Source organism: Periplaneta americana, chromosome 6, assembly GCF_040183065.1.
Source record: "Periplaneta americana isolate PAMFEO1 chromosome 6, P.americana_PAMFEO1_priV1, whole genome shotgun sequence".
NCBI lineage: Eukaryota > Metazoa > Arthropoda > Insecta > Blattodea > Blattidae > Periplaneta > Periplaneta americana.
In genome coordinates, this window is record NC_091122.1 from 36,964,587 (window position 1) to 36,977,552 (window position 12,966).

The 12,966-nt window shown below is 37.1% G+C and overlaps 1 protein-coding gene across 4 annotated transcripts in view; it reads right to left on the reverse strand.

The window, feature by feature from the left end:
• Nucleotides 1-4,977: 4,977 nt before the first annotated feature.
• Nucleotides 4,978-12,966, reverse strand: part of LOC138701213 (PAX-interacting protein 1-like) — an 85,014-nt gene continuing 77,025 nt past the window's right edge. For 3 of the 4 annotated variants that reach the window (XM_069827878.1, XM_069827880.1, XM_069827876.1), the window contains 2 exons: nt 6,148-6,260; nt 4,982-5,119 (listed from right to left, as the gene is read on the reverse strand). In XM_069827878.1, the coding sequence (XP_069683979.1) occupies nt 6,236-6,260 (25 nt within the window). In that variant the 3' untranslated portion in view covers nt 4,982-5,119; nt 6,148-6,235. Of the gene's footprint in view, nt 5,120-6,147; nt 6,261-12,966 lie in introns of all 4 variants that reach the window. The other variant, XM_069827877.1, reaches the window with a different exon arrangement.

Below are 12,966 nucleotides of genomic sequence, written 5' to 3' on the forward strand. Positions count from 1 at the left end.
AGAAAGTTTAAACTGGAGCTTAGCAAAGAAATGACTCGCTCCTTGATAACACTATTTGATTATCTTGAAGTATCACGTGATACTTCTGCTGAAGATCAGTTTGCAGGAAACGTCACATTTGAACCTTTATTTAAAAAAATATTCCCTGCAGACGAAATTCCTGATGAAGTTGCAGAAGCATTACAGATAGTGCTTGACCTCTTCAGGTTAGAGGAAGTAGATGTGAAGCAACTATTACATGGAGTACATCTATGGAAATTACCAACAGAAACTCAAGTATCACTCATTCTATACCGACTTAGTAAGAATACACACTTAAGTAAGGAAGCCAAGGAGGCTATAAGTTTGCTTCTTGAAAGTTTGGATGTTGACCGTGATGAGCTTGCAACAGAGGATGTAGATGAATCTTACACTCCAGAAAGGCTGTTCCACGAAGCTCTAGGAACTATGAGCATCCCTGCAGAAGTTCAAGAAGCAAAGGGAATAATCATGCATTTCCTGTTATCAGGATCTTCCCTGGTAAATAAAGTCTACCGTGGTGTAGATTTTGCTAACATTACAACAGCTAAAGAACGTCTTGTGGCTATTCTGAAGAATGTGCATATAAAACGTGTAGTGCTTGGACCAAAAATGCTTGAAGCACTGCAAATAATGTCCAGCTTCCTTCACGTGCATCTTGGAGATCGGGAAATAGATCCATATACATTCGATTTTGGAGGAGTCTTTGACAGAGCAGTTCCTTCTATAGCTCCTCAGAGTGTACAACGTGCAAAGAATGTGTTACTCAGGGCTATCAAGAAACGACCTGGAATCTTCAAGAAGGTACTAGATCATGTTACTGCTGAGGAATATGAAAGTGACAATGAAATCGTGAATAAAATATTGAATGCTACAGCAGGATATAAACGTCACTTATCCACAAGAATACGGAAGGCCACTGACATGGTTATTAACTTTCTAAGAGGAGTACCTATAGATGAAAAAGATGAAACAATACTGAATGAAAATGAAGACTCTAATGAAAGTAGTGAAGCAGGAAGTAGTTTCATTGGTGAAAGAATGTTTAGTGCTGAGCCACAGTCAAGAAGTCGTAGGAAAAAGTGGAAAAGGAAAAAACAAAGACAGCACTGATGTAGACATAGGTAATATCTTCTGAAAATATTCAGTAATAAAGAAAATGCCCCTTTAACGAAATGTTCAATACCAATTTATAATGAATTGTGAAGCAGTTAGAAAGTTCCTCATAAAAAAAAACAACATAATAAAGAGATACAATAAGTTCTTGACTACATTATAAAAATACAGTTAACATAAATGTATACCTCACTTAGTACCCATTTGACATGAAGACGTTTAAGAAAATGCAGTGTTTTATACTGCTCAACAACAAGCTTTACTTTTAATATTATGTCTGTAGAGTTAGTAATCTGTTGTATCTGTTGTAGTTAATGTACTTAAATGAATAAAAGAATCAATATATTTTCTAGAAATCAAATATGTTTAAATCCTAGATACATACTCCATATTCTTATGTCTTTAATGTATTAAAGATTATATAAAGAGGAGGCACAACAAAACATAATAGAGTTATGGAATTTAAGATTCAATTAACTTCTTTTTTTATTCAAATACACATTAAATATAGAAAATTATACTCGCTTGATTATAATTATTTTAAATACATTACCGGACTTTCTAATTTTATTTCAACTACAGTGGACTTTATGTTGTGGTGGAATGCTGGAATGATAGTTGCACACATTGCAAAATTTCATGATCATAATTTCTTCATCAATCCAGTCCTACAGTATGTGTTATATACGTTCGTAGGCACATCGTTCGCCGAAAAACTAGGATGTAAGCTGTCCACATTGGTAACTTGGATTCGAATCCCAGTGGGTCCAAGAGAATTTATGGACAAAGGTGCTCGGTGGTAGGTTTTCATAGGGCACTCCTGTTTCCCCTACTGGCATTCCACCACTCCATTAAGGTTATTTTACGACGCTTTATCAACATCTTCGGTTATTTAGCGTCTGAATGAGATGAAGGTGATAATGCCGGTGAAATGTGTCCGGGGTCCAGCACCGAAAGTTACCCAGCATTTGCTCATATTGGGTTGAGGGAAAACCCCGGAAAAAACCTCAACCAGGTAACTTGCCCCGACCGGGAATCGAACCCGGGCCACCTGGTTTCGCGGCTAGACGTGCTAACCGTTACTCCACAGGTGTGGACACTCCATTAAGTATCATCATGCAGAGGTATCTAGTTTGCCTCCCATGGTGCACTGATCGCAATGCCTACAGTGGTAAAAAGAATTTCAGCTTTGATATATTGCTTACTGATGGAGATGCTTGGTTGATTATGTAAAGTCAAGTACTCCCCACTGGATAAAAAATATATATACTGTACACTTTTGTGCAACAGTAGCCTCCATTTATTTCACAGGTGTCTCAACATATTTCACTTGTGTATGGAGTACATGATTTTAAGTAATTACTATCGAACTCTCTATAACAAAAACCAATATAACGATAAACCCTGTTGTAACAATAAATCTGATTGGTTCCGGTGTATTTCCTATATTTTCAATGTGTTTCATTCATCATTACAACGATGGTCATATTTTGAGGAAACCATGATGAAACAATTAAAAAATTAACCTATGACTTTTTTTTTTCAGTGGACTTGGTTTTCATGTTCAATATTTCAGTTTTCACTTGATATATTAACCTCTTAAAAGAGAACACTTAAAAATAAAATAAGAAAGGACACAATGATTAAATTTTATAAGACAATGGCTACACCCATATGTCTATATGGCAGTGAAAGCTGGACATTAAAGAAGACAGATATAAGTAGAATTCAAGCAACGGAGATGAGATTTTTGAGATCAGTATTAGGAGTAACAAGAGAAGATAGAATAAAAAACGATATGATAAGAAAGGAGCTAAATATATACAATATAAATTAAAGGATTGTGAGTTTTAGAAATAAATGGCTACAACACGTACAACATATACCAGAAGAAAGATACCCAAGAAAAGCTTTGAGGTATAAACCAAGAGGGAGAAGAAATACAGGAAGATCTCATAAGAGATGGATAGACCAATTTGGAGATGAAACAGGCTAATTAGTCTAAAGCAAGCGGTAGAAGAAGAAGAAAGATGTTTTCCTGTTATTTCGTCTACCCTCTTCTATACTTTTGTTGACAATCTTGGCATTCTTTGCAAGGATTGTATATTGTATTTACCTGCGTAATGGACGCACCCCAAATTTTTTGCGTTAAATTAAAAAAAAAAAAAATCCCCATATAATAGACGCATCTCATTTTAAACAAAGATCGTTTTAATAATATCGAAAGTGTAAGATTGGATGCACTGCTAATGTTTAAATTCAAGTTTTTAAACAACAATGCATAGTACCACTGCAATCGTAATTATTTTTTTATGCACGCAAAATGTAGGTGCTCTCCAATTAATAACACAGTATTCTTAGGACATCTGCAGTGATGCTGACTTGACAGTGAATGAGGTAAGGCTAATGTTAATAATAACAATAAAGTGTCTTGTCTTACTGTCGCTGTATTCATTGTTACAAGATATTATCTGTTTATACAACTGCTGCTAACTATCGACCATCTTAAGTGCAATGTAATTGAATCGGTCGGAGCTAAAAGGAATTAAGTCAAAATATGAAGTTTTGGGTTATGCAACAATTTGAACAACTGATGTCATGCGCATCGAACAGTGGAAGAGGGAACTAAGACTTTTAAATATTCTTTTGTCTTCTATAACATAAAAATTTAATATTTGTGTTATTAGTGGAATGTTTTTGCTTCTCCTGAAAATTTGTCAAAAGTGACTTAATTCCTTTTAGCTCCAACCGATTCAATTGATGTATAAATTATTAGTCACAGCCCATATATCGTTGCATATTCTATCGCTTATTTCAGCATTCGAACTGGTGTGTGTGTGTTTTTTTTTTTTCACTAAAATTATTTCCTCGCATGGAGGATGCATCCTAGTTTTTTTGTTATAAAAATCGAAAAAAAAAAAATGTGCGTCTATTATGCAGGTAAATACAGTAATAATAGAACTGTACCTGCTTCAAGGGTGCATGACCCTTAACAGGATTTGCCATTACTGTTCCTGCCTTTCACATTCGAGTGTCACTATTTAATGATGACAGATATGACACGAAAACAAATCAGTTCAAGAACTAAATTAGCTATACTTAGTGATTTATATAGAGGATTGAAGGAGACTTAAGTGGCTAAAAGGTACGGGTTTGTGCAGTCACCAAATGCAACATTCATAACAAACAGAGTCGGAAGTGGTAAAATTAATCCTAAACGTGTTTAAAAAGTGCAATAGCAGAAAACGTTGACATTGCTATGTTGAAATGGTTTAATGTCCCTGGATCATCTGATTGTGCTCGAAACAATAAGAAACACAAATCCTCAATACAAAAATAATCCTTTTTATCTTTAATACAACCATAACTCTAATTTAATGATACAATTCTCCTAGTCTCCAGAAAATTGTTGTATCGAGGTTCGACTGTAGTAGTAAGATAAGAAAAAGCTTTAGTACATTTTTTTCATCTCCATAAAGCTACAATGAATTTATTTTATATTACATGAATTTCCCCCCCCCCCTTTCGAAGGAGGTCCCGTAGGCAAGCACCTCGCCCTTAGGCTTATTGTGCAGCCTCCTTTATTGGGATGATATTGAAGTACTTAGGACTGCTCATCAAACCACGTGATTCACTGTGTGGTGCCAACTTATCGATTCAGCTACAGCATCCAGGTCTGATGGAGTCCACATGAACAGAAATGCCCTCTGCATCCCTGTGATGTTCATCTGTGGCTCCTCTGGCATCTGTTCGCAATTCACATGGATGAATCTGCTGCATTCTTAACCAGAGAGACATGCCGCTGTCGATTCCACGACTTATCAAGGCGCCATCTATCCAAGGGAACTACACGCCCTCGATCTAACCGCAGTCCATTATTGAAGCCCCTGCAGCTTCTCTGGATATGTGCAGCTCCAGCAGACAGATGTCATATGTAGGTGAATCCTGGAACCATGCCTGCCATGTTCTTCTGGTCAACCTGTAACTAATGAAATGATGACAATAAAGGCGAAATGAATCCGAGGTCCAACTCCGAAAGCTACCCAACAATTTTGCTTCAAGTGGTTGAGGGAAAGCCTCGAAAAAAACCCAACCAGGATTTGAACCCAGACCCATTCATTTCACGGTCAGGAAGGCTGACCATTAATCCACAGCGGTGGACTTGTTCCGCCCTTTAAAACAATTGTGGGTGAGTCAGATGTCAGTACACTCTTTTAAAAAATATTGGTTAATTTTAATAGTGATTCCTTTATGCATACATTTATGTAAACACGAAATTATTTTTCCCTTCACAGAGACACCCATCCAAATGTGAACAAACATAAAAACGTATAATTAGATGTTATGTATTCAATAATAAATAATAATGTGGCGCTACAGCCCGTGGAGGGCCTAGACCAGCCTGCAGAACTCGCAAAGTAGGGGAACTATGACGTCAGCCTCATTCCACTTCTATTGGGGATGATCGACTTCCACCCCGAGAATGAATGTTGATGCAGCCGAGCATAACTAGAATGCCGTGACCGCACAGGTAGAAAAGGTGGGTGGGGTAAAAGAGGGGAGAAAAAAAGTCGCTCTCAAGAGCTACAGTTCTGCAGGCCTGGCCTAGACCGACCAGCCAGCTGCTGGCCTCACGCGCACATGCCGAAGCAGAGGTGGACGATCATCCACCCAGAATGGAGGTATCGTGTGGTTAGCACGATGATCCTCCAGCCGTTATAGCTGGCATTCGCAACTGGATTTTGCTACCTATCACAGCTCCCCAAGTGCATCACGATGCTGGGTGGGCATCAGTCCCATACCCGAAATTTCATGAGAAAGTTTCTTCCCCCATGAGGACTCGAACCAGCGCGCATTCCATAACGCGAGTCCTAGGCAGGATGCCTTAGACCACGACGCCACAGCATGGGACTATGTATTCAATAATCAATAAAAAAAAGAAGTAATAAAGAAATGAGAAACTCGTGATGAAGCAAAGATACCTCTCTTTACACATTACGAGTTTCACCTTACCTGAGATTCTATTTGGTCCATAACCTTCAATGATCTCGAAGTTCACAAACAGAGCATGTATTCAAAATCTGGTTTATTCTCAATACGACTATGGGCTGGTATCTCCAGCACACCTTTAAAACAATGGATATGAGTATTTACGTCACAGTTGGTGAAGGCTTCTCTGACACAACAGAAACGAGAATGACATGCTTCCTGTTATGATTTCAGTAACAATTTCGGATATGCAAATTTAGTCTTTCAGGTAAAGCTCTCTGTAAAGCAGACTTGAATAATTTCAAGGGAAAAATTGTTCCGGGGCCGGGTATTGATCCTGGGACCTCTGGTTGAACGTACCAGCGCTCTACCAACTGAGCTACCCGGGAACTCCACCCGACACCGTCTCAACTTATCCCTTTATATCCACACAACTCGCGTGGGCTGACGAAACGCCAGAGACCCACATCGAGTGCACACAATCTCTGTGTGACTTGGAACTGTGGTTTTCTGTGTACGTTAGTACACAGTGACGTATATATTATGCAAATCTAGTCTTTCAGGTAAAGCTCCCTGTAAAGCAGATTTGAATAATTTCAAGGGAAAAATTACCTGAAAGACTAGATTTGCATAATATATACGTCATTGTGTACGTTAACAGAAAACCACAATTCCAAGTCACACAGAGATTGTGTGCACTCGATGTGGGTCTCTGGCATTGCGTCAGCCCACGCGAGTTGTGTGGATATAAAGGGATAAGTTAAGACGGTGTCGGGTGGAGTTCCCGGGTAGCTCAGTTGGTAGAGCACTGGTACGTACAACCAGAGGTCCCGGGATCGATACCTGGCCCAGGAACAATTTTTCCCTTGAAATTATTCAATTTCGGATATGTCTGCAGTCAGCTTAGTGTCATTCTTTATCATTCTAGTATCTGGGAGGATTTTCTAGGTCATACAAGCTACAGTAAAGATGCATTAGGCTTTTAGTCAAGAATAAAGAACATACTGAATTGTACTTAGGATACAGAGTTCGATCTCAGCAACCAGTATTCTGAAGTTTAACATGCTTTAATTGTCTCTGCAGGCCTACCATGATAGCATTCTGCCAAATGGAGTTATTTCACTGCAAATCCAGCATTTTCCATCATGCCATGTTTGCAGTTTTTTTAGGAAAGATAAATGCAGTAACTTCCTGTTGCTTTCTGCACACAACTCTTTCTTTCGCATCTTAAAAGGTCCCAAGGGGCTCCAGCGTGGAGGTGAGGAGAGTGGATTTTACTAATTAGACCAAATGATGAGAAAATTTGCCAAATCTGATATCCAGTTAGTAACGTCATGAGAGAACTGTGCAAAGATAAACTAATAAATAACGAATATATACACTGGTACTTATTTATGTCAATTTTATACTACAGAGGAAAGACTGGGGCAGTGAGAATGGTGATGGTAACTAAAATATATGGAGAAAATTGGCACCACAGCAGCTTTATACAGTATGCAGCAAAACAAACGAAACTGAAATTATTATTCATCTACTGTCCACATTTCCCTAGCAACGAAGTATTTATTTATTGTATATAAAACTAAACAGAAATATTTACACACAGAATAATAAATTTTACAGGAGAAAGAGTTCGTCCAAAGGGCTGAACTCGGGAAAAGTACCCAAAACGCTCATTGCATTTCCATGCTGAATTGCAATACTTACACGGTGACGCAAATAAGTAGTGCAACGATGATCACCAGTAATGGAGATCAAAATTTGGCCGATTTGAGATACCAAATCTTTAGCGTCATGACTCCAAGGACCGAAGGTCTCCACAGCAAAGGGGACAAAGATATAATTGTCTAAAAGATGAGCATATTTATTGACTTTATTTTTTACGGCTAATTCAGCAGCAGATGCTGCGCATCTGGAGGTATTTGGCAAGTGAGATGGAGCTAGAGTGCCAACGCAAGTGGAGTCCCAAATTAAAGATTTTCCTCTAGACCATGGAATTAAGGTCAGACCATCAGGTTGTTTACTATCCGCGCGAACTAATACCTGGTCGTTCCAAAAGAGACGGGATGCCACAAGAAGTCAGAGATCTTTTAATGATATCATTGAGTGATGTGTCTGGGAATGCGACCCTTGCTCCTCGCACAGCGGAATGCATGATGGCTGTAAATATCAGCAATTCCTCCACAAATACATTAATACTACATTGTATATAATAGTTGTATATATATAATAATGTGACATAATGTGAATTCAGGGTTGTGTTGATTTCTGCAATTTTGATTCTCACAACAGAGGAGAAGGTGTTTATTGTCGAGCATTACTTCCGGTCAACGGAGTGGGTCATCAGAATCGGCTGATTACAGGGCAGTACCAGGAGTGAATTAACAATGCAGCACCAAATAACACAACAATGTTAGCTGTTGTCGAGAAGTCCCATCGTACGTGATCAGTCTTATGTTGCTTTGCATGTTATAATGACTATCTTGATTTTCGGGGTATGTTTGTAATTTCAATACTCCATATGACTGGAAATTACGCTCGACAATAAACACTTTCTCCTTTGTTGTAAGAACCATAATTGCAACACTAACCCCAACACTGAATATACAATATATCAAACTATCATATAATAGTACATTATGCAACGAGCCTATAATGATAGTAATTAAGAAGCAAGTATGGATGTTTATGAAATGAGCGCGAGTTTCATAATTTTCATACAAGCTTCTTAATTACCATTATAGGCGAGTTTCATACTACTTTTTACGCTCGACCATATTTCTAACTTGAAATTATTCAGATACATTTTATTTATATCTGACAAGATCGGAAGTGACCTTGTTCTAGGTCGTGAATTGTGAGATGTGCGCAGACGCGAAAGTATTGATTTTTTTCCGAGGAACAATAATGTCATTGACCTTGTGTAATCCCATTAAACTTGGTATAACCTTGATTATTGAATTCGACATTGAAAAAAGAGATGACAAATTGAATTTATTTGAATATTATTTACAATTAACGTTAATTATTATAGTAACAGAACATAACCTTCTGCGACAGTATCGGATTTCCAGCCTCCGTGACTTTTCGCTAATTCTCTTTCAATTGCATATCCGAGAATAATCGATACTTGCGGTTTTATAACGGTACAAAGCTGACTCGTTATTGGCTGAACACCTGTAAGCTGAGTTGTCATTGGCTGAAAACACCTGAACTTTAATGAGTAGGTGTACTTTAATGACATGCATTAAAGGACTGCTACCAGGTGTATAATTACTACATTTCGGCATGGTCGAGCATAAAATAAATAAATGCTTGGTTGTTGGGGAAATATGGACAGCAAATGAGCGATAATTTCAGTGTTGTTTGTTTTGCCGCATACTATAATATAACAACAATCACTCACACAAGCTTCTGCACTAAACGTAAGAGTAAAGAAATGGGTTTCATAGGAAAACATCATCTTTGTAGTAAAATCTGCATTTCAGTTTATTATTAACAATTACTTTTATTTTTAATACATTTGTTGGAAATATATAAGATGCAATACATGGGTATAAAGACCTTGTAGCAATAAACGAAAATATTTACTGTTTTTATGCACTTATAACTGAATAAAGGTCAGAGGTCACGTTCTAGAAGGACTCTATGGCAATCAAGGCTGCTGAGTCTTTTTTGATGGAATTAGAGTTGGTAAAAATGTATCCGTTCTGATTTCTGACTTCAATATAATACCTTTCATGGAAATATTTTTTTAACTCTTTCCTACTGTCACAAGCACCAGATTTAGTGATGAAGGATGGGTGGAGTGGAGAAAAATTCTCTCCTTCGGATCCCGGCCACTTAGTCACTCGTAATGAGTGCACCTCTGCACATAGTGTATTGGACATTGTGCCACTGTCACACATCTACGACACAATGCATGAGGGTTGGCCACTAAAGGGAAACTAAGAGGTGGAACTTAAACTGAGAGGATTCAATCTGTCATCGGAACTGGAATCCGGTGTGGCTTAGTGGATAAAGTGTCAGCACATAGAGCTGAAAACCCGGGTTCGAGTCCCGGTGCCGGAGAGAATTTTTCTCTGCTCAACCCATCCTTCACCTTCTTCATTATTGTAAGGAAATAAATAGGAAGCAATAGCCTATTTTATTATTGCTATCACGCTGTAAATACAGATTATCCAAAACGTAGTCTGATGATTTATATGGTGGTAATGACATGTAATTTATCATTATAATATGTTGACAATTATTATTACATATCGAGTTTTAAGAAGGTCAGAGTTTTATGCACAGACTCTCAGCCCTGGTAGCAACAGTACCAACTTATATGAGCAACTAAATGAAAAAATCTATTCCTTCGTCTAGTTACAGAACATTGCAGTATTAATACAAAGACAAGAGCCATTTAATGAGTGGTGAGTACCGTATTTACGTGTGTGTAAGGCGCACCCCAGTTTTAAGACAATAAATTTGGGGAAAAAAATGATTTTCTTATATTCTTGCAGAGATACCAGTAAACACATTGATATATTTTGCAACATTGTAAATTTCTGAGATCCTGTCCCCCACATACTGTAACGGTACCATGCAGAACAGGTAGGGGTTGCAGACAGAGCTACAGCGCATAACAGTTAGGGGTTGCAGGCAAAACTGTGTGGTAGTAGTCATTGTTCATTAAGAATGGAGTCTCCTAACAGTGAGTGAAAGTGAAAGTAGCAGAGCATGTTACACTGCGAAATTGAAACTATAAGTGGTCGTTATGCACAAGAGAATGGAAATAGGATTGCAGGGAGAAAATTTTTATGTTAACGAGGTAAATGTTCACTGATGGATTGAAGCAAAGGATGTCTTCGAAAAAACGTCTAAAACCGACAATTTTCATGTTGCCTAGGCATGTTAAGTTGGGAATAACATGAATTGCCTATAACATGAATTTAATTATCTCGAATATAGGACGCACCCCAATATTTGAATCAATAATTTAGTTTAAAAAGGAACAATTGGATAATACCCACGGCAGAGCAATGTCGATAGTCGACATTACTCGCTGGCCACTAGTCACCAGGCCGTACCGAGCCGTGCCAAACGAAACACAATCGAAATGGTGGTAGTAAAATTCGCGACTATATTCTTAAATAATTCACTGCATTAGTCAAGTGCAAGACTTCTGGCTTCTGTTGCATTCAAACAATTATAAAATACGATAATTTGGTCCAGGGAGCATCCGTTTTTGATGCAAAGATAATTTGTTTGGCTTGTTTCTTAAATAAAATTACTTAATTGCTTAATATTTAATAAAAAAAAAGAAATATAGCAAAACTGTTTTGTCTCGAGACTCTCATCTAGGTCACATAATAAGTCACGTAATCTACTTCAATATATTTGCGCAAATATATCTTGTAGCTAACAGTGGTGCTATCTCTCAGTAATGTTCAGAATGAAGGAGGTAGAGAGAGAAAAGAAACAAATTTCTCCCTACAACGACGCCACACACCAACGTCGTGTTCTTATGTTGGCGAGATTGTGTATTTATTTAAATTTGGTGCTAAACGTAACGGCACGGTTCAAAGATACCGTGGGAATTCTCCAGTTTAGCGAAAAGTGCGTCTTATACACGCGTAAATACAGTATTTGAAACGATCTAATTAAAAAAATTAAAACTGTATCTGTCTAACACATGTTACAACACCAAATCATATGACATTACATTACAAAACTGCATATATCTATAAAATAACATATAAAATGAAGCATTAAGGCTCATCTACACTGTTTCACTTAAAGATTTTGTGGACTTACTTTAGCTTGTAAATTTCTTAGGTTACAGCACAGGTATGCAGCACACTGTTCAGCTAACGTAAGTGTAACGTTGTCATCATTCAATTCCTTTGCTACAAACTGAACACTGAACTTATTTGCAAGATAAAATTGCCATCAATATTCCTGAACAGAGCCTGAGTAGATATTAATGCCTGCAGGACTCCAATGTTGTACAAGATATCCGAGAATTTGTGACATAACATGAATGTGATTTGCATAACATTAAACAAGTTTCTTTTATGTTGCTATTTTAAATAAACCTCATTAGTCTTCGAGGGAGACCTATAGAGAAATTATAACATTTTTGGAAGAAAAAATGGATTTTTCTTTTTTTCCGTAAATGGTTCCTTACATGTTTCCAAAATTTCAAATGCATAAGACGATTGAAAACTCTCCTAATGACGTCATAATGAAAGGTCTGTACAGTCCGTGCTCATCAAGTGTCCATTTTAGAGTAATTTTTCTCCGCTATAATATTTTGTGCATTTCTTTTCATCTATATCACTAAGGCTTCTACAATTTTGTAGCTAAAATTCTGCATTTTTTTTCTGTATGTTCACTACACTTAATTTTGTGCATGATTTGTTTTCTAACTCCCCAACTTTTAAAACAAACAAATAAGTGGCAAAAACAAAAGAATTAAAAAAAAAATGTGGCTATTTCACAAATTATTTTTCCTCTGTAACTTGGAGTATTCAAGAAAAATGAACGCAAGACACAGTAGTGGTACTGCATAAAAATATTCAGACTAATTGAATAAAATTTGTATGAGAAGTAGAATTTTGAAAATTTCTCCTTTTTTTTTTTTTTTTTTTTAATTGAATAACTGAAAAACTAAATGTAGAATGAAAGTCAAATTTTGGTTCACTATTAGGTTGCTAACATACATACATATGTGTACCAAAAATGAAAGCTGTGTCTAAAAAACTCATTTTCTCTATAGTCCTCCCTTAGTGAACATACCACACAGATTTTAATATATTCCTAATCTGACTGCTTTTAAATTATCGAGGACTAAAT